Genomic DNA, 22,903 nt, shown 5'->3' with positions numbered 1-22,903 from the left:
TAGGATACATTCCTAGAAGCAGAATCACTGGGTCAAAAGGCAACTCCATTTTCAGCAAGAGGAAGACAAACAACCCAATTAAGAAATGGACAAAGGACCTGAATAGACACTTGTCCAAAGAGGACATACGGATGGCCAAGAGACACATGAGAAAATGCTCAGCGTCGCTAATCATCAGAGAGATGCATATTAAAACCACAATGAGGTATCACTTCACACCTGTCAGAATGGCTACATCAATAAGTCAACAAACAACATGTGCTGGCGAGGGTGTGGAGAAAGGGGAACCCTAGTACACTGCTGGTGGGAACCCAGACTGGTGCAGCCACTATGTAAAACAGTATGGAGGTTCCTCAAAAAATTAAAATTATATATATTTTTTAAATTACCAGGCCTGTAAAGGAGGAAAATACAACCCATAATAAGAAAATTTAATTTAGTGATTACTCAAGTGATACTATGTAAGAATAATAAAACAGTTATGAATGGATTCCATATATTCGAGATCTAAAAGAAAATTTTAATATATTAAGTAGAGTCCTGAAATATATAAAACAAGACCTAATTCAAACTTCTAGAGATGAAAACTATGGTGTCTCAGAAAATTATAGTGGGTGGGTCTGATAAAAGGACATCCACTTTAGTCACCAAGGAGTAAGGCTGGTTAAGGATTCCCTAATGAAATAACTAAGAAGAAAAGAAAAGAAACAGATAAAATAATTGTTTTCAAGACACTGGATATCAAGAAAAATATAAGAAACAAAAAAGGTGAGTCCAACAATGGTCCCAACCTCCGACTTTGGGAGCGTTTGCAGGCAGTGGGTGAAGGAGGAAGAAATTAGGTGGAGCCAAGTGGTCTCCCTGACTAGAGTAGATGGAACTGAGGGTTTGGAAAGACCAAGGGAAGAGAGTTTCACTGGAAGGAAACCCTGCTGGTATGCACAGTATTTTCTGGAAATACTCAGCAGAGGTCTGATCACAATATGGATTTAAGGGACTAAGGCAGGGGAAATATATTCAAAATCATTATTGGAGATTACACCCAACATTCAAAAAGGGTCATGATTATGAGTGTCTGTTCCCATAATTCAGACTTGAAAAACCTCATAATTCAGTTTGTTTGGTGGCAGATTATTCAGAAGGGTGAGTATTGCTTCACAAGTAGGGAAAAACTCATCCCAGATTAAAAGTTGCTCTTGTTCAATATATTAGGCAATTAAAGCATTACTGTAAAGAACAAATTATCTCCAATTTCTTTTCCAAAAAAGCTCAAAAACTGTAGCAAAGCAAAATTATCCACTACATTAATATCCAATCAAAAATTATCAGACATTCAAAACAGCAGGCACATATAACCCCAAATGATAAAAATCAATCAGCCCAATAAACTCAGCACCAATACTGATGTAAGAATTAGAAGGACATTTAAAAGTTATTATAACTGCATTCTATGTGTTTAAAAAGTCAGAGAAAAGATTAAATATTTTAAATAAATGCTCGGAAAGTTGTTTTTAAAATTTGAGATCAAATTACTGAAGATTAAAACTTAATGTCTGAGATTTTAAAATATACTAGATAGGATTAATAACACACTAGATATTGCAGAAAATACAGTAAACTTGAAGACAGAACAATAGAAAATGTCCAAAATGATGCACAGAGAGAAACAAAACTCTTAATCAATGAACTTCTAGAGGCCTAATGTGTGTAATTGCAATCCCTAAAAGAGAGAAAAGAGGAGACAGAAACAAATTTAAAGAAATAATGACCAAAATCTTACCAAATTTAATAAAACTATAATCTTACAGATTCAAAAAGCTTAATGAATTCCAATCACACACACAAAAACAAACAAACAAAAAAAAACTCTGGAAACTCCAAGGTGTACAGAAATCACTTCTCAAAATCAAGGGTAAAGAAAAAATATTTAAAACGAGCATGGAAAAAACAGATGTTACGTAAGGAGGAATAAAGATAGGGAAAGAGTAGAATTCTCATAAAATATGTCAGGCAAAAATATTTTACCAACATCTTTAAAACACTGGAAAACATATCTGTCATCCTAGAAGTATATATCCAGCAAAAATATATTTCCAAAAGAAAGATAAAATAAAGAACTTTTCAGATATACAAAGGCTGAAAGAATTTATCACCAGCAGACTCATATTGCCATAAATATTAAAGGGAGTTCTACAGGCAGAAATAACATCTCAATCTACACAATGGAATAAAGAGTATTAGGAATATTAACACAAAGAGTACAATAAAAATATTTACTGTTTAAACCAAAGCAATTGCAAAGTGTTCTGGCGTTCATAATATATAGCAGTAAAATGTATGGCAAACAGCACAGAGGTCTGAAGGAGAAAAATAGAGTGTTTTAACTTTCTCATAGTAAATCTGAAGTCGTCTACTACCACTTGATGATTATTGTGATAAATCAAAGATGTATTTTATAAACTACAACCCACTAAACTATAAAAATGTATACTGAACTCTATAACCACTTAAATAACAAAAAATGTACAGCTACAAATCCAAAAACACATGAAGAAAAAGAAAACAAATAGCAAGATGATAGATTTATAACTGTATCAATAATCACTTTAAAAGGTAATTAGTTAATACACTCCAGTTGAAAATCTGAGGTTGTCAGAATGAATAAAAAGACATGATATACTGCTTTAAGTATAACGTTTTATAAGTAAAAGAAAAAACTAATGAAGGATTGAATAGAAAAACAATAAGGAAAATCAATGAACTTAAAAGTGAGACATGAAAAGATCCACAGGATGGAAATCCTTTAGATAGACTGACTAAGAAGAGAGAAGACCCAAACTCCCAAAGTCAGAAATGAAAGAGGTGACATTGCTACTACTTTCCAGAAACAGAAAAGATTATAAAGGAAGATTATGGACAACTGTATACAAATAAAATTAGATAACTGAGGTGAAATGGGCAACTTCCTAAAAAGAAATGACCCAAAAAAGAACTAAAACTTTTCAGTAGAACTGTACAAATAAAGGGAGCGAATTACCAATTTAAAAATCGTCTCATAAAGTTGAGTCCAAACCTAAATGATTGCAGTGAGTTCTACCAAATATTTAATTAAGAATTAATGTTAATTATTGAGAAACACTTCCAGAAAACATACTAATAGGTTACACTTAACCACTCATTTGATGAGGCCAGTATTACCCTGAAGCCAAAACATGACAAAAATATAACAATGAAAGGACAGAACAGTATCTGTTATGAATATAGACACAAAAATCTTCAACAGGTGCTTTCTTTCACCATGTACATCTGCGCATTTAGAAAATTAACTCAAATTGTATTTGCTGTGCTGGCAGCCTTCTTTGGCTTCAAAGACAAGTTGCAAGAAAAGGGGATTTTCACTTATACATAAATCATATTACAGATTTGGAACACAAGCTGAGACATGGCCATTGGTAAAATAGACTACATGTTATATAATCAATAGTACTTATATTTTCTGTCAAGAATTAAAGGAATTTTTTATAAGTTTAGGAACATTAATGTATTTAACAAGCAAAGCTAGAAGAAATGTTCTAATGGTTGATTAGATTATCTTTGGACTATTACACGTTAAATAGTTTGGGGAAATGGCCAAAAAATAGAGATAAAGTAGTTTGACAAAAACAACAACAACAAATTATACCTCTTTCTAGAGATATTTAAAGTTTTAAACTTTCACAGGTTCTTCTGTAAGATGGAGAATAGCATCAATCTGTATTACCTATTGACGTATAACAAATTGACATAAAACTTCAAAAAGTAAACATTTATTATCTCACAGAAAAAAAAAATACCAACAAACCAAATTCAGCAACATAGCAAAAGGGTTGTAAACCACTAAGTGAGATTTTCCCCAGAAATGTAAGGTTGATTTAACTTTTGGCCTCTAGAGCTATGCTGTGATTAAATTTGTGTTGCTTTAAGCCACTCTGTAGGAGCTTGTTAAGCCAGCGGTCGGAAACTAACACAGGGTCTCAATGTTACTTTTTTTAAAAATAAATTTCTTGGTTTACACAAACACAGCCATGACCGCTGTAGTACCCGGCTATTGAATAAGTAGTGTTTTTAATTTAATAATATATTTGAAAAATTCTTTTGTTATTAAGTATTTTAGATAATTTCTCTTAACGGCTGCGTGCTAATATTTTGCATGGAAGTACCAAAGCCGTTTAATAGTTTAGTTCAGAGTATTAGTATAATAAATATTGTTATAATGAACATTATCATGTTAATATTTTTTAATGGAATTTCTGATCATTTCCTTAAACTCCTAAAACTGTAATTATTGGATTAAAAAAAGTATCATTTTAGACTTTTTATATGATCCCCCCATTAACACTACCAGAGTCAGAATGAGAGTGCCAATATTCATTCACTCTTTGTGACAATAGAGTTTTCCCTCTCCCCTCCCCAAGTTGTATAAGTAGTCAATAAGTGGGCATCACTATCTTACTCTACGTTTACCAGATTATTAGTGATACAATTTTAATATAGAAGAAAAATTGTAATTTGTTTAAATTTATTAAATGTTGGCTTACTCTTTCTATGCACCAAATGGTCAATCTCACATGGAGCCCTTGCTACATTCACCATTATGTGTGTGCTCATGTCGAGAAGAACTAATGACAAGTCCCTGCCTTTATAGGGCTTACAACCCCACTCTGAATTACAAACTAGTTATTACCTAATAAACAACCATTTCTAGGTTCTATCATAAAAATGTTTATACATATTTTTTCCTTAAAACCTTATAGCAATTTATGGAGAAGTTGTCTGTTTTATAAGTGACAAAATTAAGATTCACAGAGCTTAAAAGTAAGATTTAAACCATTGGGCTGGTATGTACAGCACTGTGCTGGAGACAGAAAGCATGTCAATGGGGTAAAATATAAATAAATTTTAGTGTAATATAAATTTAGCACTGATCAATCGTGGAGCGAATGTAACAGACTTGTGTTCAGGCTTATTTGACTACAGTTGGATCCTTTCCTAATTATATGTCATTGTCTAAGGCGTCTTTTTTCTAAGCCTCTTTTTTTTTTTTTTAAAAAAAAGGAAATCAATAATATCTAACTAAAATTTGGTTTTGATTATATATTATAAACATACATTTCTAAAAGAGACCCACTCCTTTATTTGTTCTCTGAACAGTAAGCTGTAGGAGAGCAGATATTTCACTTAACACTGCTAGAGATTTATCCCCCCTGCCTGTCAAACAGGAAACACTCTGAATACAGGGTGGGGCAAAAGTAGGTTTATAGTTGTGAATACATGAAACACAGAGTTTATACTTGTATTAGTATTATTATTGTGCTTTTTTCCATGTGAACAACTGTAAACCTACTTTTGCCCCACCATGTATTTGTTCCAGTTTCCCTTGTTTGTTTATCACTCGGTGTTAGAATACTCTCATATCTATCCATTAAAATCTACTAATGTGTGTGCTTTTCATTTCATCCTTCAAATAATTCAGAGTATTCTTAATAGATGGAAATATTTCCCAACTTCAATGATGAATTATAACTGAGAGAACAAATTGTGGAAATTGTGTATTAATACGTGATTCGTGATGGCCCAATTGCTTCTACATTTAAGAAAAGTTTCTATTTAGCTGTGATCCTTTGGAAAATGTCAAAAAGCTCTCTGTGTGTAGTCATTTGACCTACTAAGAATACAGGTACATTTAAAATAATGAAAATAAATGTCATTTGTGATAAAAAGTCATTAAGTCAATGAACATGTTATTTTTTTAAGCTCATTTCCTTTCAGATTTATTTGGCTGGAAATGTAGAGTGGTTGAACCAAAAAATACAAAGTGGGCCAAAAGTAGGTTTACAGTTGTGACTAGGTGAAACACAGAATTTATTCTTGTATTATTATTTATTAATTATTGTATTATTTTCCATATGAACAACTGTAAGTCTACCTTTGCCCCACCCTGTATTACAAAACCCCTTAAACATCTTCACCCTTGCCTGTCTCTACCATAAGGCCAACAAAGCTAAAACTCATTTCTGTCTTTTATCAAACCTAAGATTATCTTTGCACAAGAAAAGATTCCAATGAGAGGGCTATTATTTTCATGATAAAAGTATACTGACACTATTGGAAGTGCCCCTGATGGGTTTTTTTGGGGGGGGGTGGGGGGAGGAGATGGCAGTTTTTCTGCCTTCAGTGAGAACCAGAAGTCTACAGCTGTAGCAATCACCTTGGTACTGAACAGAGATCATCATACAAGAATGACAGAGCATAAAGATGGAGATAATCTAGGTCTTTCTATGGAATTATCAAGCAGAAGAACCAACATTAGCTAGTGCCTACTTCTAAATATTTTTCATGTGAAAAAATATAACAGGAACTATTATTTGGGGCTTTATGTTAGTAGAAGCCATATTCCTAACTGATAAACTTGACTTTCCTGACAAGCAAATAGTATAGGTTAAAAGTTATTATGTTTAGAGTTAACATAATATTTAGAATTTTTAGACACTTAAGTATTATTTTTAAAATGAGAAATGAAGCCAGAAATAGTTAATGGTCAGATGGGAACAGTCTAAATGCAGAGAAATTTGGACAAGGTTGGCCTAGTCCTTGTTCTTCAAACTCCCACCTCTATTGGTCTAATTCTTCAGGTAGGTAAAGTGTTCATATGTCAATACATCATCTCAATCATTTAAAAATCCTCTTAGGGTAAATATTTTTATCCCATTTTTAACAGAAGAGAAAATTAATAGCTTTCTAATTCAAGCTGGCCAACTGAAAAAGAAAGTTTTCCTTTTGCTTTTCTGATTCCACAAAACTAAAATTACAGAAATGCAAGTAATAGACTTAGGAAAGATGTTTAGATCAAATAACATTTAAAAAAAACAACATTAATGTTTTATTTAAAGACATAAAAAGAGTCACAAATAAATGTAGAGATTTCTTATGTTTTTCTATGGACAAATTTGATATTCTAAATATAGTATTTCCTCCAAAAACAGTCTATGAATTCAAAGTAATCCCAAATAAAACCTAGAAGGATTCTTTATGAAACTTGAAAATGAACTCTAAAGTAAATTTAGGGGGAAAATGTTCAAGAACAACTGATTTAGAAAATTAATAATAATAAGGCAGTGGAGGAACTATCAGGTTATTAAATATATATACATGTGGTTTTGGTATAGAACTACTAACAGGGTTAATGGATCAGAGTGGTGAACACAGATGCTGAGTTTTGTTAATGGGAGAATTTAATATAAGATAAATGGGGAACTTATTCTAGTGTGGACGAAAATTGGCACTATTTCATAAATGACTATAGGACAAATGGCTGTTCACTTAGGAAAACAATATTATATTTTTATCTCAAATTATTTATTATATATTAGACAAACTACAAATGCACATTAAACACACACACACACGCATAAAAGCATTTTAAAAATATCTTAAAGCAGAAAATGTTTTCCAAAGATAAACTTCTTCATAAGAAAAAAAAGATTGTCAAGTTTGGCTACCTAAATATTAAAACTGTTTTCATAACAAAGACAGTAGAAAGTTAATGAACAAATGAGCACTTTTGAAAATATTTGTTACATAAATTAATATTTATTATTATGAAAATCCCCATATATAAATTGAAAGATAAATACCTAAATAAATAAATTTATAAAGGTGGATAGATAAATACACAAATGTTATAAGTCAGATAATTAATGGAAGAAATATAAATGGCTAATAAAAGATAAAAATTTCAACTTCATTATTTATCAGGAAAATACAAATTAAAAACTATAAGGAGAATCAGATAAAAATACTACTAAAAAAGAAAAAAATTATAAGCCAATATCCCTGACGAACACAGATGCAAAAATCCTCAGCAAAATATTAGCAAACCAGCCCCAGCAATACATTAAAAAGATCACACACCACAGTCAAGTGGATGTACGTCTGGGATGCAAGGTTAGTAAAATATCTTCAAATCAATTAGCATTATACAACACGTAAATGAAATGAAAGATAAAAATCACATAATAATATCAATAGATGCAGAAAAGCATTTGATAAAATTAGCACCCATTTATGATAAAAACTCTCAGCAAAGTGAGAATAGAGGGAAAAGACCTCACCATAATAAAAGCCATATATGACAAACCTACAGCCAACATTTTACTCAATGGGGAAAAACTAAGAGTTTTCCTTAAGATCAGGAAAAGTTAGATATGTCTACCCTCACCATTTTATTCAGCATAGTACTGGAAGTCCTAGCCACAGCCATCAGACAAGAGGAAGAAATAAGAGACATCCAAATTGGAAAGGAAGAAGTAAAGCTCTTATTATTTGCAGATGACACAATACTATATAGAGAGAATCTTAAGGACTCCATCATAAAACTACTACAACTGATAAATAAGTTCAGTAATAGGATATGCAGAAATCAGTGGCATTTTTATATACTTATTTGTATATAAATATACATTATTTTAAACTATCAGAATGGGAAACCAAGAAAACAATCCCATTTACAATTGCACCAAAAATAAAATAAAATAATAAAATAATAAAATTAAATTAAATTAAATTAAAATTAAATAAAATAAAATACCTAGGAATAAATTTAACCAAGGAGGTAAAAAACCTGTACTTGGAAAACTATAAGGCACTGAAGAAAGAAATCAGAGAAGATACAAATGATGGAAACATATACCATATTCATGGGTAGGAACAATGAACATCATTAAAATGTCCATACTTTCCAAAGCAATCTAGAAATTCAATGCAATTCCTGTCAAAATACTAACGGCATACTTCACAGAACAAGAACAAATAATCCAAAAATTTATATGGAACCACAAAAGACCCCAAATAGCCACAGCAATCTCGAGAAAGAACAAAGTTGGGAGTATCATGCTACCCAACATCAATGCCATAGTCATCAAAACAGCATGATACTGGCATAAAAACAGACAGATAGACATATAGATCAATGGAACAGAATAGAGAGCCCATAAATAAACCCACACTTATATGGTCAATTAATATTTGACAAATGAGGCAAGAAAATAGAATAGGAAAAAGACAGTCTATTCAATAAGTGGTGCTGGAAAAATTGGACAGATATGTGCAAAAATATTATACTAGATCACTCCTTATACTTTATACAAGAATAAACTCAAAATGGATTAAAGGCTTAAATGTAAGACACAAAAATCGTAGAAGAAAACACAGGCAGTAAACACTGACATTTCTTTTAGCAATATTTTTTCTGATATAATACCCTCATGCAAGGGAAACAAAAGAAAAAAATAAACAAATGGGATTACATCAAACTAAAAAGTTTTTGTACAACAAAGAAACTATAAAAAAAAACACACCAGAGACAACCTACAAAATGGGAGAACGTATTTGCTAGTGATAAATTTAATAAGGGTTTAATATCCAAAATTTATAAAGAACTCATACTACTCAGGACCAAAAACAAACAATCCAATTAAAAATGGGCAGAAGATCTGAATAGACACTTTTTCAAAGAGGACATACAGAAGGCCAAGAGACTTATGAAAAGATGCTCCATGTCACTAATTGCCAGAGAAATGCAAATTAAAATCACAATGAGATATCACCTCACACTTGTAAGAATGGAGATCATCAATAAATCCACAAATGACAAGTGTTGGTGAAGATGAAAAGGGAACCTCTGTGCACTGTTGGTGGGAATGCAGACTGGTGCAGCCACTGTGGAAAACAGTATGGAGGTTGCTCAAAAAATTAAAAATGGAACTGCTTTATGACCCAGTGATTCCACTTCTGGGGATTTATCCAAAGAATCTCAAAACACTAATTCAAAAGGCTATATACACCCTGTGCTCATTGCTGCATTATTTACAATAGCCAAGCTATGGAAGCAACCAAGTGACCATCAATAAATGAGTGAATAAAAAGCTGTAATATAGCCCTGGCCAGTGTGGCTGAGTGGTTAGAGTGTTGGCCCACATACCAAAGGGTCATGAATTTGATTCCTGGTCAAGAACACTTACCTGGGTTGCAGGTTTAATCCCCAGCCTGGTCCAGTCAGGGCACATGCAGGAGACAACCAATCAATATGTCTCTCTCACATCGATGTTTCTCTCTCTCCCTCTCTCCCTCCCCTCCACTATCTCTAAAATTCAATGGAAAAAATATCCTCGGGTGAGGGTTAACAACAAAAAAGCTGTGGTACATCTATACAATGGAATATTACTCGGCCATAAAATAGAATGAAATCTTACCTTTGCTACAGCATGGATGGACCTAGAGGGTATTATGCTCAGTTAAGTCAGTCAGAGAAAGAGAAATATCATATGATTTCACTTATATGTGGAATCTAAAGAACAAAATAAATGAACAAACAAAACTGAAATAGACTCATAGATACAGAGAGGGAACTGGTGGTTGGAGAGGGAAGGTGGGGTTGGGGCACTGAGTGAAAGAGAAGAAGGGCCTAAGAAGAAGCACAAATGGGTAGTTATAAAATAGTCATGTGAATATAAGAAATATAGTCTATAATATTGTTATAATTATTTATGGTGTCAGGATACTGGAAATATCAAGGGCAACACTATATAAAGTATATGATTGTCTAACCACTAAGTTGTACACCTGAAACCAATATATAATAACAACAACAAAAGTTGAATTGGCTCAAAGGATATGTTCATTTAAAATCTCATTAGACACTTGATAGACATTGAATTCCTAAAAATGCTCCAGTTTTGTTTTCACCAATAGTGTATGAAAGTGCCTGTATCCCATACCCTGATCACCACTAGTTACTGTCAATTAAATTTTTGGCCATCTCAATGGACAAAAAAATATTTTTTTAAAAATATAAAGAGATAATATTAGTCAACCATTAAACTGGTGAAAAAATAAAAGTTTAATAATATCTTACTGCTTGATTGGAAAAATACTCTACAGCACTATTGTTGAGAGTATAAAATAACAACCTTTCTAGACAAAAATTTTGCTTTACATAGTCCTAAAATTCATGTATCCAATACAACCGAGCAAATCCATGTCATACATATCTTCCTAAGAGTATTACTAATATAGGTCTATATAGTTCAACATATAAGAGTGCTTATTTGTAATTGTGAATAAGTGAAAACAATTTAAGTATCCAGGGGGGAAAAAGTGGTTAAATTAATCACAGTACAACCACATTTTTTTAAAAAAAAATTGTTACATATAGTAATTATACATATGTGTAAATTTATCTTTATTGTTGGAAGTATTACAGATGTCCCCTTTTCCCCCCATTGACCCCTCCGCTCCATTCCCTCCTGCCCTGATTATATGAGTGGTATTCATCTATGAGAATTGTTTGATCATTGTATTTTAGAGCTGAGGTGAATTCCAGAAACCTTCTAAGGGGAAAAAATGAGGCCCTTAGAGACCTTCCTCTTTCTCTAAAATCTCAGCTCATGTTTCTACCTGAACTGGGATGAAAACAGGCAACTTTGCTCAATCCAGGAAGGGAGTGTATTTTCTGCTACAAAACTACATTAACTGCTTATGCCATTACACTCTGTTTATTGATATGTTAATTTTCATGAAACATTTTCCACATTTTATTTTTGTCAGTTAATGGATTAGAAATCATTGCCAGGATTTTTACCTGCTGGTAGCAGTAAAAATAATAAACTGACAGTTCAGTGTCCCAAATATTAATTCTTAAATGAATCATTCTAAACACCAAATTCCAGCTTAATTCAATATATATTAAAAGTATTGTATGATTAACCCAATCACATTGACACTGACCCCAGATTTATTTGGTATGGGGAGAGTGAGTATTGATATACAACTTATATGAATTTGTACTGCTCTGTACCATGTCCCTGACATTTTTGCATAGAGCTGATAAAAATATTTGATATCTTATGTAACCTGCTAACAGTCTCATGAGGTCTTAGAGATAGAATAGTGACTTACATTTAATGTATTCTGTAGTTGAGAATGAAGTGCAGCAGGTATATTCACACACAGCTGGTAGATACTAAATTCATGTAAGTTTTCTAGAAAGAAATTTAATAATATACATCAGATCCTTAGAGGTGATCAGAACTTTGACTCAAAATTCTGTGAAAAATAATTAAAGTGAAAGTAAAAACAGAAAAAAAGATAAAGATTTATGTACAAAGATGTTCATCTTAATATGATCCATAATAACTGAGAATATGTATTAAATAGTTGCAAGACAAATATTCAATTTTAGCTTCATAAATTATGAAGAGAATAAAGCAAGGTAAGGAGACGAAGCTAGATAGAAATATACACTAACATATTTGTACATGCGTATAGACATGTAAGAAAATATTACTGTAATTTGTGATGTTAGCAAATTCTTGAAGTAGAGCAGCCAAAGTAAATCTCCAATGGAGAATTATTTCAGGACAAAGATTCTGGGAAATTCTTTGTAACAAAACTTACATTATAATACATACTGAATATATGATAGCTATTCATTTAAAATGTAATATAATTTGTTTTGTTCCCAGTAAAACTACTGATGTTAGTTTTGTTTCCCTTTTTTTCTCCATCATAGAGGAGGTAAGTTTATATTTTTCCTCTTGTGTCACCAGTTTAGCAGGAGTGTGATTTCATCATGATGAATAATAAAAATTTAAAAAAATAGAAAACTAAAATCCTAAGGTTTCATGGTCTAGTGCTTGAAAATTGCTGGTGTTTATCTTAGTGATGAAATTATGTAATACATTCATTGCCAAATATATTGATGTTTCTGTTGTAATGGTGTTTCATTTTCTGAATTTTAAAATGATTTATTAAAGCTCTAATATTTAATTTAGCTTGAAATATGAAAAGTCTATTAAACACTGACCAAATTTTTTATTTTCTAAACTGTTTGAGGGCAGGGCTGGCAGGGAGGTCTCAATTTTTCATGGAGTACACAAAAATGTTAAAGTAACAGTGGAAAGGAAATGCAGAAAGGAAACTATGGCAGAATGTTACAATAAACTTCACATCTATTTTATTTTGTTGACATTATTTTTAAATATTTCTGAAATCTGACAACTTCTCAGCAACTCCACTTCTACCACTATAGTCCAAGCCACCAATAATTTTTCTAGACTTGGTTGTAGTTAGAGTCTCCTTATCTTCACTGTGACTCCTATAATCCCAATAAAATGCAAGTCACATTAAGTTCAGATCATATTCCTTACCGCCTGAAAACCATTCAGTAAATTATAATTGCCTTAGAATAAAATAAAAAGACTTACACAGTCTTGGTTATTTGTCATCCGACTAGGTCTCAAAATTTAATTACCACTTTTATGCTTCACTCAACTTCAGCCAGACTGGCCACCTTGAGATGCTATAAAAACTCCGGAGCTTTTCCCTGCCTCAAGGTCTTTGCCAGTTCCTTCAACTTAGAATGCTCTTCCTCCAAATATTTCCATGATTCACTGACTTTCTTTTGGTTTTAGCCAAATGTCATCTTCTCAGAATAAGCCTCTGTCACCTAACCTGCATTCCTTTTCTTTGCTGAATACCTTAAAATCTAGCTTTAATTTGATATTTATTTATTTTTATCTTTTTTTTTTAATTGGGAAAAAAGTTTTCTCCCACTGAGGCAGAGACTTGTCCATTTTTGTGTTTGCTTTAAACCACTGTATCCAAAATATATAGAATAATGCCTTATACATAGAGTTTTGTTAGTTAAATCAATAAATGAATTTTACAACTACTAGAGTACAATGATTATAAGGGTATAATACCGACTTTACAGGTAAGGACACTGAGCCTAGAGAAGATTTTATGCACTTGGTGAAGTGGAGAAGCCCTGAATCAGAACCCAGAACTATGTCACTCCAAAGGATACATACACTGTGTGCCACAACACTGAATGAATTTATTCCTCTTTATGGACCTGAATCATCTGTGGGTCTTTGTAAAAATATATATACCTGAGCTTCATCCAGGAAATGTTGATTTAGTAGTCTGGATTGAGGCTCCACACATCAATCTGGTAAGCAAAACATGTTATGTTTATACTAGAATAATAGAAGTGTGTCAGAAAGATCATTTTTACTATGTTCTTCTTTCCAAAATCATTTTACTATTACTGTAATGCACCTACTTTGTTGAGATAATTGGTGCATATATCAAAGCCACATTCATTCAGGGAGAAAACTGCTTTGTGTCAACATAGCAACTACAAATATAGTAGTAAAAACATATGCCCACACATACACTATTTTGTATCAGTAATAATATATGTACTATTACATGTATGCATGTAACTAATATATATTATATATACACTATCACATATATGTCAATATAGCAACTATAATTATATATATGATATCATGTATATATATGCATATATGTAATAGTATGTATACAATATATACATATATAATAGTGTATGTTTATAATCATATGTTATATAATTAGATACATAATGTATATTGACATATATATGTAACAGTGTAAATATGTACAATACAGGTTACACATGCACATGTATGTAATCGTGTTAGATATGTAATGTTACATATTACAGATGTAATAGTGTATATACTATATCATATATATGATGCTATGTATATTAATTCATTTAATATTCACAGCAATCTCAATTATATATTCTTGTTGAATTTCTGTTTAAAAGTATGTTTTTACCTGGAAAGAAGGTGGGACATCTAAGAATTCAAATAGAGGTTTTTTTCCAATTCAGAAGAAAAATAACATCTCATTTTGGACATATCAAAAATGAGCTCATCTTGAAAGCGTTTTTAAAAGTCAACAGCTGAAGATAAGCACAAAATAAACATGTAGTTCTAAAGGGAGTTTCAGACCAGAGGCTGGATTCCCGTGGCCAGCCAGCAAACCATGAGAGGCCACCGCTGCCAGGGCTGCTGAGCAGAGGTGTAGATGCCGGCCAAGCAGAGCAGCAGCCAGGCAGAGGCGGGAGATGCTGGCCAAGCAGAGCAGCAGCCAGGCAGAGGCGGGAGATGCTGGCCAAGCAGAGCAGCAGCCAGGCAGAGGCGGGAGATGCTGGCCAAGCAGAGCAGCAGCCAGGCAGAGGCGGAGATGCTGGCCAAGCAGAGCAGCAGCCAGGCAGAGGCGGAGATGCTGGCCAAGCAGAGCAGCAGCCAGGCAGAGGCGGGAGATGCTGGCCAAGCAGAGCAGCAGCCATCACCCTTGGGTAGCAACTCCAGAGAGAATGGGCCAGACAGGAGCAAGGTGAGAGGAGCAAGAAACTAAGACTGCAGGAAAGAGAGGCCCTGTGGGCCCCAGAGCTTCCCTGGACATGAATAGCATCCCAGTCCCAGGACCCTTCCACCAGCGCTTCACTAGAATCCCACTTTTTCTCTGAATGGCCTAAGAAAATGTACCTTTCCTGCACCGAATGAATGCAGAACAAGGAATTGTACAGAACTGGATACAAATTCTACTTTTGCTACTGACTAGATAAGTGTCCTCAGTCAACTTGTTTAACTTCCTAGAATATGGTTTCCTGAATTGTAAAAGAGGGAAAATACCGATTACCTGGTCCCAATATTAAAAAGTTGATGTGAAAAAAAAATAAAATACAGGGAGTTTCAGAAAAAGTTGTATCCACTGGAGACAAAAGTTAATAGGATTAATAGTTTGCTTTCAAACTGAGTGGCTAATCATACTAGAAGTAAACATAGAGGTAGAGAAAGTTCTGCAACTTGGGCAAATTACTCTTCTCCTCTATATCTGAGTTTTTCCTAACTCAGGATTGTTTTGAATAGTAATGATTAACACATGTAAAGTGCTTGGAAAAATGAGTGATGCACAGTAAGCACTATGTGAATATTTGCTATGTTAATTTTTATAAGCTGCATTGCTGAGGAAGTTATATCCCCAGAATAAATTAAGTAAATAAATAAACATTCTTCCTCTGGTAGTATTAATTTCGGCACACCTGCTTTTCTTTATATATCAACTAAGAGCTATTAAAAATATCAGAAGTATTTGAAGCTAAAATGATTATTAAAATCCAGGGAAATATAACAGTGGTAATCATAAATACTTTTGTCTTTTGCTGACTTTAATATGATGTATAGTATTCCCAGTAAGCATAATGTTGGCATTTAGGATGAGGTATGTATATATTTTATGTATTAAAGAAAACATATTACTAAGAGAATTTTCCAAAAATAAATGGTCCACCACGTGCCTTTTAGTGTATGTAAACATGGTTGTGTAAGTTTATATAATTTTTCTCTTTAGGTGTATTGGTATTAGAAATTATGAAACTGCCTTTCCATTTCTGGAATAAATTCCACTTTTTTGAGTTATATTACACTGGATTATGTTGCTAAGATATACATTTGGGATTTTTCTATTAGTATTCATATTGAATCTGATTTGAAATTTTCTTTTTTGAACTGTCTTTTTCAGTCTTTTGTATGAACATTATGTTCCCAAATGAAAATAATGTAGAAGATTTGCTTCTTTTGTTATACTCTATAAAGTATTTTATCACATTGTAGTTGTCAATTTTTAACAGTTTCATAGAATTGCCCCTTGAAGCTTTTTAGGAGATGAGAAAGCTGGATATTTATTTGACAATTTTCTTTACATTTTAAAATTTCTAGAGTCACTGGTAATTGATCCATGTATTTCTTTTATTTTCTGTGATAAGATTCAGTCATTTAAAATGCCCTGATATTTCCTCTATTGAATTCAGTTCTTAAATGTATTGTAATAGAAGTAATTTCATTCTCTACATAGTCCCTTTTGCCATGCCATTCTCATACTGCTCAGCACCCAGTCCCACACACTGCTTTATACACATAACTCAGGAGCCTGAAACCTCCAGAGCTGTGCAGTGTGGTCATCATAATGGATTTTTTTTTTCTCTCATAAGAGCAACCTCTGTAATTTGTGAAATCGTATTTTCCATTTTATTACAAATATATGTGATTAAGCAATGCCAGCATGCACAGCACTTGTTAGATGCTCAAAGGAGTTCATGACCCAAGAAAATTAAGAGCTAAGGGCTTAAATTAGTTAAAATCATGAGTCATTGCACTGGTCTTTTAAGGAAGGCCTTGTGTTCAGCTCATTCTTCCCCAGTTATTCTCCGCTCAGCCACTAGTTTTATCATTACACTCCACTTCTTAATGATTCTCTATTGCTCTGAACTCTTTAGTTTAGCACACAAGATACATACCGATCTGATTCATTCCTACATTTTTCAAGTTCTGATCCTTCACATGCAACCTTCTAAGAGAAACTATTCCATTTATGGACTTCATATATTGTATTTTCTCCTCTTAAATATCTTCCCCACTAACTCATTTTCAAGTTAGTCATTTTCAAGTTAGTACTACTCATCTTTCCCATCTCAAATTCTCTAGAAAGAATTTCCTCTTTCAAGCCTGAATAAAATTCCCTTCCTTAATGTTTTCAAAGAATTCTCTGCATATCCCATACACAACACCTCTCACACTAATGTCGATTTGCTGTTCATTGGGACCATTATACTCTGAGCTCCTCAAGAAATACCATATAATATATTCCACAATCTCTTTCAGGTACAGAGCATGACCTCATTAACTTCGGTTAAGTAAATGAGTAAATGTATTATAAACAACATATCTAATAGGAATTCTGAAGGTCAAGAGAGCTCCGTTGACTGAGGTGACCTGTGAAGATTTCAGGAGACTAGAAAACACAGTGCAGCAATTTTCACTTGTATCTAAGGGCCTGTCTACTACTAATACATTCCCAGTCAGAAGCAATCTGTACCAGAGTTTTAACAATGATAATACTGCTCTCTTCAGTAGCTAATGCCTGGCTATAATGCAATAGGTATGATCTTGCAGAAACCAGAAAAACTGAGTGTATGTCCTATTTTTTTAATATATAGAAGAATATTGACAACATATGCTTCTCCTTGATTCCAATCCTTCAAGTAAGAGTTTATTCCAAAAGTACCCATACTTGGTGGCATTACTGTCATCAACATAGGCTTAATTTTCTTATTGGAGGAAGCATTGGCACAACCCTATGTAAATCAGATTGAATATTCTCTATAATTATTTTTCTCTGCTGTTTTTATTTACATCTGTTTTTATTTACATCTGCTCTATTTTACTTACATCAATATGACCTCTGAATTGAAAATCGGCTCATAGAGAAACAACATTATTATCTTGTAATATATAAGAAACACAGATCTGTTATTTAATGTTTAATGTAAATTAATGCAGCTTATTTTTCTTAAATTGTAATCATATTTGCAGTTATAAATAAGGCCCCTGAGAACATAGAACATAGAATTTATGGTGCTTCATTGTTTATTTAATAACTGCTCATGCAAGTAAAATATTGAAATAATGGCACAGAACTAGTATTCATATCAACCTAGTTGAAGCCCTTTGCAATTTGGGAGGAAAATTAAGTAAATACTCATAATTCAGCCACCATCCATCATATTATAAACTTCAAAAATACCACAGGCGTGGGTTATGGAGACATCATACACTGCAGGTAAATGTTTTCATACCCCCTCTTCATTGGAAAGATACTTGAGGAAACAAAATCTTCAGTTGATAAAGCCACAAATTCAGACAATAAACCATCTTTATCAGTTTTAAAGAATTCAAGAGCTATCTTTTAAGTCTTCCATAGTATTTTATACGTATTACAAAAATATTATTTTCTTATCTTTTTGTTACATCCCTCTTATGTCATTGTTCATTAGGACTTACAGAATCTAAATTAACTAATATTTTTATTTGCATGTGTTAACTATATGATTTAAAGAAAATATCCTAATTTTTCTCCCTCTAATTCCCTTCTACCACTCTCTACCACCCCGCTTACCTCTACTGCAATTATCAGCTTCCTAAAATTATTAAAAACATATATTTTAATAGTGTCACTCCACCTCTTAAGTTCTTCCCCAATGCTTTCAGGATAAAGGTCAAAATTTTTAGCATGAAACTTAAAGCCCTTTATGGATCTGACCTTTGTCTATATAGTCAAACAGATCAAACTACTTTCCATCTCACTCTGTGCTCCGATAATACTCTCTTGCTTCTATGGTTTTGTGTCATCATATTTATTCTGCTGGGAATAATTTTCTTCATTATTTATCCAGGTTAATTCTAGTCCTTTTCAAGCCTCAGCTCCAGTCTTATCTCTCCAAGGAGAACCTCTCTGTTAACCTAAAAATAAAAGGCCAAAATGAGAGGCACAAGCATGTATTTAGGATACAAAAGACTATTCATTCAGGAAGCACTGATTCATGCAGAAACCCAATTACTGTTTGATTAGGAAGTCAAGGCAAGAGGTATTTATGAAAAAGGGAAGAATAATCATGTGAATAGAAGGAAGGGCTTTATAAGGGTGTTAATAAGATAAAGAAGAAGTTTCTATAGGTGCTCATAAGCTAACATAGTGATGCTAATCTAAATAAAGTCTTTAATTTTCATACTTTAGTAATAATAATGTCTGCTTTCCTGTTACCTTTCCAGAGTTATTTGGAATATAATGCTACTTTAGGTCTAGTCCAAAGGTAATTTTACCCAGTTTTAACATTCCAAAAGTTTAAGGAGTAAGATGTGTAAGGCAGTTCCTCGGAGATGGCAGTTCAGACTCTATTTTGAAATGGCTCTGATACTATTGTAATCAACTAGTTATTAATAACAGGAAAGTAGCAAAAGGAAGCCAGACATTATAGGCACGTTCCCTGCAAAACACTGGGGGAAAGGGACTGGACTAAGGTAAGATGGACACATGCCTAGTAAAGTTGGGGTGACATAGGGAAGGTTCTTACTGTCAGTCACACCTGGGAACAGAGGCCATTGGCCAGAATGGGCATGGCTACTGCAAGCCAGTGAAGCCTTCAGATACTTAACCCCTAAACAAAGGAGTTCTCTCTCTCTTGTGCTCTTGGCTCTCTTGGGACTCCTGTGCCTCTGGGCTTGGGGGGCTCCCTCACTCCTGCTCCCTTGCATTCACCCACATGGCCCACAGGCATGCGGACTGATGGACTGCTGCTAACCTGTTGCTGTACCAGACCTGGCTCCAACATGGGAAGAAGACTCTGGACGCTGGCTTTACTTCTAGCTTTATTGAAACCCAAGCTACACTTCTATGACTGGACTAAGGGAAATGGGCCAGGGTTATAATCCCATGGAAATAAAGCTGTCTATTATACATCCTCCTCCTGTGGGGCCTTCAGAAGTGCTTCTTCCATGATAGCCCAAGAATCCTACTTGGAGGAAGATGTGGCACATTTTTCGCTGAAAACACCTCCATTTATATTATATTTTATATCCCCCAAAGTTAGTAATTTCTCATCTTTGTTTTTCCAACTCCCAGTGCAAGCTTCTATTACAATATTTTTCCTGGTGATTTGTAACTTTTATTGGGTCTATGTGCCCTAATAAATCTGAATGTGTTATTAAACAAAAATCTTAACTGCCATGGCTGAAAGCCTCTTTAAAAGAAAGTTTATTGAGCCTCTTGCTGTCCAGAGAAAGACCATGTCCTGAGATATAAAGTCTAAACCACCAGCAGCAGTGCTTGGTGGAGAAGGCAACATGTTTGCCATTCTGGAGTTGACAGGAGCTTTTTATACATTACGTTTGGGGAGGGTGGGGATTGTAAATTGTTTTGAAAAAATTTGCATTGGCTACAGATAAGGGGGATGGGGTGGAAAGATGAAGTGGAGGCAGTTTTATGGTAGGCGCACAGTCTGTAAGAAAGAAATACTTACTACTTTTGACTGGTGTGGCCAATAGTCCTGAAAGTTCATGCATATGCAGGGTGAGGTGGTGTCTAGTAGTCTGCTAATAGATGCCTGGAGGTAGATTCCAAGCCCCAACATACCTTCAGGACTGTGAGCAGTCTTTTGTTAGTTGGTGCACAGCTATTAACTGGTTAATTATCTCTGTCCCTTTTTTTCACTTTCTGGCCACTGTAACTTAATCTAGAACATCTCAGAATTTTTCCCTCATCAGCATTTAAACCAAGTATTTTAGTCTCCACAGTCTAGAGTTGTTTTTGTTTTTGTTTTAAATGTAATAAGCACTGTTAACACACATTGAATTAATTACTCAACCATCACATTTTATTGGTAAAAAGAAAAAAAAAAAACCCTTTGTCTGATTGTTCCTTAAATTTAATAGCAGTAAAGTTCTTTCTCAGTGCCTTATTTTTCTGACCCATCCTATTTGAAGTTAGATTTTTCACTTAGTTAACTTTTAGTAACATATTTTAAGCACAACAGTAATAAAAGTGCTATGTATTATTATATAATGATTTTCCTGAAGGCAATATAGTATGGTAGAAAGAAAATGAGAATTTGAATAAAAAATATCATAATAAGGTCATAAATGTACAAATTGTTTTCACTGTTACGTACGAATATATTAATAATTATTCTGTAAATGAAAGGATTCTTTGTCCAAAGATATTATTTTTTTTAACATGTTTTTATTGATTGGAGAGAGATGAAGGGAGAGGGACAGAGAAATGGAAACATCCATTGGCTCCCTCCTGCATGCCCCTACCAGGGATTGAGCTTGGGCATGTGCCCTGACCAGGAGTAGAACCGGTGACCTCTTGGTTCATGAATCAAAGCTCAGTCACTGAACCACACTGGCTGGGCTGGCCAAGAATCTTTTTGAGAACGACTAGAACTTAACATAATGGCTTTGTAGTAACAAAACTCTGTGTTTATTTAGTCATTGCATGAGTTCAGCTGCATTTAAAAGGGACTCAACAACAGTGGCTTTAACCAATACTTTTCACAAACAAGAGTCCCATCTACAGTGGTTTCAGTAGGTCCATAAAGCATTAATGTCCTAGATTCATTCCAGTTCAGCTCTACACCCTCATAATTACCTTATATTACCAAGATGGTCAGTCAGCCGTAGCCTCTCAGAATCTGAGTCCCAGGCAGGAAGAAGAAGGAAATGCCAAAACTTTTTCAAAAGTCACTGGATTCCCACTGAAGTTGCATTGACCAAAACTGATAACTTATCGTAACTATGGAAGGATGAAATATGAGTTTTGGCTGATCATTTTGTTGTTGCAATCAAAACTGTGCTTCTGTTAGTAAGGAATGTAGGCATATTGGAAGCAATTCTTAGAATATTGGTGGTTTTAAAAATAGATTAGTAACTAAACTTTTGTACCTATCTTCTCTCACAAAGCTCTTCCTCCAAAATTATCAGGTATAAAATATTATAAAGCATAATTTATAAATTTCACTATATTAAATCAAAATAAAATTCTTAGAGTGAAATAAAAATTGAAACTTTCCTTGTAGAAAATTTCCTAACAGGAACAAAATTATTATAAAATCAATTGAAATCGTTTATGAATCTTATAAAGTATCTTTTTTAAAAATATATCTTTATCGATTTCAAAGAGAGGAAGGGAGAGGGAGAGAGAGATAGAAACATCAATGATGAGAATCACTGATCAGCTGCCTCCTGCACGCCCCCACCAGGGATGGAGCCTGCAACCGGGGCATGTGCCCTGACCGGGAATCGAACCAAGACCTCCTGGTTCATAGGTAGATGCTCAACCACTAAGCCATGCCAGCCAGGATAAAGTATCTTTTAGAAACAACTTCTGCCTGAGTGCATTGTAAGTTATGCTAAGAATATGGTAATGTCAATTCATGTTTTATTTGGAATTCTGACACTGTATTATAGTATTTAAATAACCTAAAGTTTAAAATATCCTGTTTTTTTAAAAAAATTTTAGAAAAGAATTTTCCCTAAAATCTTTGCCAAGAGTTGTGATATCATGGGATTTGTTTTACTTGCTCTGAGGTAGTCATAGGCTGTCCCCCCATTCAACCTTACCTGCACAC

At 33.6% G+C, this 22,903-nt stretch overlaps 1 protein-coding gene across 1 annotated transcript in view; it reads left to right on the top strand.

Moving 5' to 3' along the window:
- Positions 1-14,961: 14,961 nt before the first annotated feature.
- Positions 14,962-22,903, top strand: part of TACR3 (tachykinin receptor 3) — a gene marked incomplete at both ends in the record, with an annotated part of 70,751 nt that continues 62,809 nt past the window's right edge. The window contains one exon of the mRNA XM_081155164.1: positions 14,962-15,273. Coding sequence (XP_081011290.1) covers positions 14,962-15,273 — 312 coding nt within the window. The remainder of the gene's footprint in view (positions 15,274-22,903) is intronic.

Source organism: Miniopterus schreibersii (genome assembly GCF_964146895.1).
Source record: "Miniopterus schreibersii genome assembly, chromosome: 1".
NCBI classification, from domain to species: Eukaryota; Metazoa; Chordata; class Mammalia; order Chiroptera; family Miniopteridae; genus Miniopterus; species Miniopterus schreibersii.
The sequence above is the reverse complement of the archived record's forward strand: the minus strand, read 5'-3'. Positions and strand labels throughout refer to the sequence as shown.